This window comes from Austrofundulus limnaeus, unplaced genomic scaffold, assembly GCF_001266775.1.
Source record: "Austrofundulus limnaeus strain Quisiro unplaced genomic scaffold, Austrofundulus_limnaeus-1.0 Scaffold246, whole genome shotgun sequence".
Lineage (NCBI taxonomy): Eukaryota > Metazoa > Chordata > Actinopteri > Cyprinodontiformes > Rivulidae > Austrofundulus > Austrofundulus limnaeus.
The window spans coordinates 45,800-51,186 of NW_013952648.1; the positions used below are offsets into that span (position 1 = coordinate 45,800).

Consider the following 5,387-nt stretch of genomic DNA (forward strand, 5'->3'; position numbering starts at 1 on the left):
GATTTAAAATAAGCAGTTAGATTTTCTGTAATGACATCAGGAGGTGACCTCCCCCCAAAAATACAGAAACGACTATATCGTATTAAAATAATTAATTTATGTTAAATTTAGGATGCATTAGTCCAGCTGTTTCAGTTTATATACATATATCAAGGCTGCACAAACATTTTCCCCAAAATGAAAATCTGAGGGCTGTTGGCCAAAACAATAATATAATTCATAAAATACAGTATCAGAATTTTATGTACTTCTTGCGACAACCACAATTAAATTCACTCTATCTAGGAGGCACAATTTATATGGATAGTATTTATTTTTTAATATAACAAGCTGGAATGAAAACAAGAAAAAATGAAATAAAAGTAATGACTTTCTACTTCTTATCTTTTTTTAAATGTAAGGAGTATAAAACAGATAATTGTGTGAAAATGTAAGAAGTAGTAAAAAGTAGGCTGAAAAATAATTACCATACTCAAGTAAAGTACAGATACCCAAAAATTCTACTTAAGTACAGTAAAGAAGTATTTGTACTTAGTTACTTTACAACACTGAGGTGAACATTAAGTTTCTAACAACAAGTTTTATGGAAGTCTTAAATATACATTGGTTTAAAAAAATTACATTTTAATTTAATTCTGCATTTTAGAAAACAAATCTGAAAACAGAAACGGTAGATTCAATCATTTTAATGACATACATCAATCAAAAATAGTATAAATACTTTAATATTTTGCACTGTAAGTACTGTAAGTGTAAACAGAATCTAAATGGAACATTTAACATAGACACAAAGTCTAACTACAGTCACATAAAATGCTCTGATTGGACCACAGAATAAACACAGATATAAATAATCTTATATATGTTATCATGGCTCATTGAAAAAGTCTAACAGTGAATTTAAATCATAATTATCAAGTATTTCCAACAATGACGACACCTTTGTTTTCACATTCTGACCTTTGAACTTGAATTTATCAATGAAGAGATCAGTGATCATTCCTGAAGGGAAGGTAAAAACACAAAAAAACTACAAGTGACTGCGAGCCGAAAGGTTTTATAACCATAATAATGAGTGACAGTGAGGTTCCCAAACCTTACCGTAAAGCCTCTCGAGGTGTGCCGGCTGCTTTTTGTACTCTTCCAGAAGATTAGCAGATTCATCCAAGATGCTGCGGTATTCTGGGATGAGGAAATCAGCGTTCCCCTCGTGGACCTGAAGCTCCTGTGAAGCGCAGAGGAAACGACGGTAAAACGAACCACRAGTGAACAAAGACAGAATGCTTTGAAATAAACAAAACTCACCTTCAGGGCATCGACGAGCTGAACCTTTCTAGCCAGCAGCAGCTGGTACTCCAGCTTTGGATGAATCATCCTGAGTGTGTGGCTCACAGAGTCATCGTTAATGTCTGGAACATTGATAAAAACATAATTTTTTCATACATTACTGCAAAATATCCGCTTTTACTGAAATAGAAAACAATGAACCCACCATAAGAAATGTTCAGATTGATTTTCTTTTTGGTAGCTTCTTTGGAAAGAACATCACTCAGAATAGAGATGGTCGAAATATTGTCAGACTTGAAGTGGCCCTCTCCTTTGCTGAAATAAAAAAGTCAGACATRTTAATATTAATAGTTTAAGGATGAAGCCAAGTAAACAAGATCAAATGAAGTATAAAAGGATTTTAACAGATGTATTTTTTCCAGAGACTGTATAATATTTGCAGGACTTAGCAACAGCATTCAACTGAAAGTGTATAAAGTTTTTATATAAAGCTGTTTTCTGTTTGCTTCCATTTACCAGTATGTGGCTTCAAGCTGTGTGCCGAGGAACGTGTTGTGGAAGTAGAAAGTGATGCTTTCTCCTGCTGGTGTTTTCTCAGGCACTTCTGGCAAACAGAAAATTACCCAGGAGTGGATCTCTGCAAAGCTGAACTGCCCCACCAAACTGAGCTGATTCATGGGCCTGCAACACAGGGGCAAAGACAAGAGGTCAACAATAACACTTAATTAAAAGAACAAGAGCTGTCACTAGTTTAACAATACATTATTTACTTTAAACGTTGATCTTTATAACAAATCATTAAGAATTACAGATTTTAAAATTAAAGAATATAGTCTAAAGATAGAAGCTGGTTTTGAGTTTCTTAAATTATATTTATGTTCAAGTTTATGCAACATTGTTTACTTTGGATATGATAAATACCTTTAATTAACTGTTATGTTGCATTGCATTATGTTACGTCTAATTATGTTACATTAAATCACACTACGTTACATTAAGTTACATTAAAWGACGTTGCATTATATTAAGTTAGATTACATTAAGTTACTTTACGTTACATTAAATTACGTTGCATTATATTAAGTTACATTACATTACATCACACTACGTTACATTGTGTTACGTTAAATTACGTTACGTTACATTAAGTTATGTTAAATGATGTTGCATCATATTAAGTTACGTTACATTAAGTTACGTTACATTACATTAAGTTACGTTAAATTATGTTRCATTATGTGAAGTTAGATTACATTAAGTTTACATTAAGTTGCGTTAAATTATGTTGCATTATATTAAGTTACGTTACATTACATCACACTACGTTACATTGTGTTTCATTAAGTTTCGTTACATTACATTAAGTTACGTTAAATTACGTTGCATTATWCGAAGTTAGATTACATTAAGTTTACATTAAGTTGCGTTAAATTACATTGCATTATATTAAGTTACATTACATCACACTACGTTACATTGTGTTACGTTAAATTACATTACGTTACATTAAGTTATGTTAAATTACGTTAAATTATGTTGCATTATATTAAGATACGTTACATTAAGTTACGTTACGTTATATTAAGTTATGTTAAATGACGTTGCATTATATTAAGTTACGTTGCATTAAGTTTACATTAAGTTACGTTACATTACGTTAAGTTAAATTAAATTACTTTGCATTATATTAAGTTACGTTACATGACGTTGCATTAAATTAAGTTACGTTACTTTACGTTACTTTACGTTACATTAAGTTACGTTACATTAAGTTACGTTACATTAAGTTGCGTTACATTAAGTTACGTTATTTACGTTACATTAAGTTACGTTACATTATATTAAGTTGCATTACATTAAGTTACATTATTTACGTTACATTAAGTTACGTTACATTAAGTTACATTACGTTATATTAAGTCATGTTACGTTAAATTAAGTTACATTACATTATGTAAAGTTACGTTACATTATATAAAGTTACATTACATTAAGTTATGTTACATTAAGTTACGTTACATTATATTAAGTTACGTTACATTAAGTTACGTTACATTATATAAAGTTATGTTACGTTAAATTAAGTTACATTACATTATATTAAGTTACGTTGCGCTATATGTTACAGTACATTATATGTTACAGTATGGTATGGTATGGTAACCTTTACCTGTCTTGATCAATGCTGTGCATCCGCTGGTGAAGGGATAAAGGTTTGATCTGATACTGTCGAACCTGGCAGGTCTTAGGTTGCAGTCTGGGAGTAACGTAAGCCTGCAGAGTCCCATACTGTCCTTCGATGGATCTCACCTATGAAAACATGTGACTGAGGATGAAATATGTTTGTCTACTTTAGTTTATAGTAGTAGCTACTTTTAATAGAGCATTTATGTAACACCTTTTTTAGAATTACAATGCAATTAGGCAGTAGAATGCAAAATGCATGTTTTTTTGTTGCTTTTTTTAACCACACTTGGCCTACTGTGTTGTTATAGTTTTATATGCAAATGTAATCACTGAAAAGTGGAACACACATTAGTCTTATTAGAGGCTGACAGATGTACTGCTTACCTTAAGTTCAAGTCTGGTAGTGTTGGCCTGACATCTGTATGTGGCCAGCAGGAAGTTCCCGTTAGGCTGTTGGAAACAGAGTCAGAGTCAGAGCTCTGGGAAAAGATGCAACTTATATAATGTTGGCCCTCTGTACAGTTCATACAGCCCACCTCTGAGTCACATTCACTGAAACTGACAACAGCTGAATTCTTATCTACGTCCAGCAGGTCTATGGGGACGTCACTCTGTGCCAAAACAYAAAAGTTATTTTAAGATTCGAGAACGTTCTTCTGTTGTGTCAGCAGAGGGTCTGTGCTTGGGGTTACCTGGAGCAACAGGTTGTCGATGGCGGTCTGCACCTCCAGCGTGAGGCTGTAGCTGGCGTCGTCCTGGCTGAGCGTGAACTTGTCGTTGATGCTGAAGACGGGGACGGCGGAGACAGCCGTGCTCGACTGAGAGGTCTGCTGGTACTGCTCACGACCCTGCAGGACTTTCACCTGCAGCTGCTCCAGCTCCGACCTGGGAGGGGACAACGAGACCCGCTGAGAAACAGATTYGTTTTTAAATCGAGCAGAAGAGCTTAAAGAATGTCTGATACCTGAGGGATTCTATTTTCGACTGCGTCTCTTTGCTCATCCTGACCTCGTCTCCTGGACCGGCCTCAGCCTTCTGGGGCTCAGTGGTCAACCCAGTGACCCATCCTGGAAAAGTTAACTGGTTTTAAATAGCTTCTGATACCAACTTAACTTACTCAGAACAGTTTAACAAATTATACCTCTAAACAAAAGACGAGTCCAGAAAAATAACAGATCAATTAAGTCTATTTTTTTTTTTGTTCTGTAGAAAGGGCACATAGGACACAATGACTGTAAAACCTTCTCATCTAACCTGTATATGTGGCAGTCAAAACCTCATCATAAGACTCTTTGCCCACACAGCCACCCTGGATGGAGGTCACACTCTCTGACAACACCTGGAACAGATATTAGGTTGTTACCTTTTTGTAAACATGGGCAATAGACCTCAAAGCTCAACATATGAAATATGATCTACCGGGCGGCACTGGTAACTGAGAGGCCGGCGCTGGCAAATGAGAAGGAGACTATTATTTAGCGTAAGCATTGGGGAGGCTAATGACTAGCATGGATAGGCTGGTGTTAGCATGGGAGAGGCTAGCGACTAATATGGATAGGCTGTTAGCGTGGGAAAAGCTAACGACTAGCATGGATGGGCTGGTGGTGTTAGCGTGGAAGAGGCTAGCAACTAGTATGGATAGGCTGGTGGTGTTAGCATGGAGGAGGCTAGCAACTAGCATGGATAGGCTGGTGGTGTTAGTGTTGGAGAGGCTAACGACTAGCATGGATAGGCTGGTGTTAGCGTGGGAGAGGCTAGCGACTAGCATAGATAAGCTGGTGTTAGCGTGGGAGAGTTTAACGACTAGCATGGATAGACTGGTGGTGTTAGCATGGGAGAGGCTAGCGACTAGCATAGATAGGCTGGTGTTAGCGTGGGAGAGGCTAGCAGCTAGCATAGATAAGCTGGTGTTA

At 36.0% G+C, this 5,387-nt stretch overlaps 1 protein-coding gene across 1 annotated transcript in view; it reads right to left on the bottom strand.

Annotated features, from left to right (window-relative positions):
* Positions 1-670: 670 nt before the first annotated feature.
* bbs7 (Bardet-Biedl syndrome 7) overlaps positions 671-5,387 on the bottom strand; it is a 10,772-nt gene continuing 6,055 nt past the window's right edge. Inside the window, exons 9-19 of the mRNA XM_014020254.1 lie at positions 4,729-4,813; positions 4,439-4,541; positions 4,167-4,359; positions 4,011-4,085; positions 3,859-3,924; positions 3,458-3,597; positions 1,804-1,968; positions 1,493-1,602; positions 1,306-1,409; positions 1,102-1,225; positions 671-1,002 (exon numbers count right to left, since the gene is read on the bottom strand). Coding sequence (XP_013875708.1) covers positions 869-1,002; positions 1,102-1,225; positions 1,306-1,409; positions 1,493-1,602; positions 1,804-1,968; positions 3,458-3,597; positions 3,859-3,924; positions 4,011-4,085; positions 4,167-4,359; positions 4,439-4,541; positions 4,729-4,813 — 1,299 coding nt within the window. The 3' untranslated portion in view covers positions 671-868. The remainder of the gene's footprint in view (positions 1,003-1,101; positions 1,226-1,305; positions 1,410-1,492; positions 1,603-1,803; positions 1,969-3,457; positions 3,598-3,858; positions 3,925-4,010; positions 4,086-4,166; positions 4,360-4,438; positions 4,542-4,728; positions 4,814-5,387) is intronic.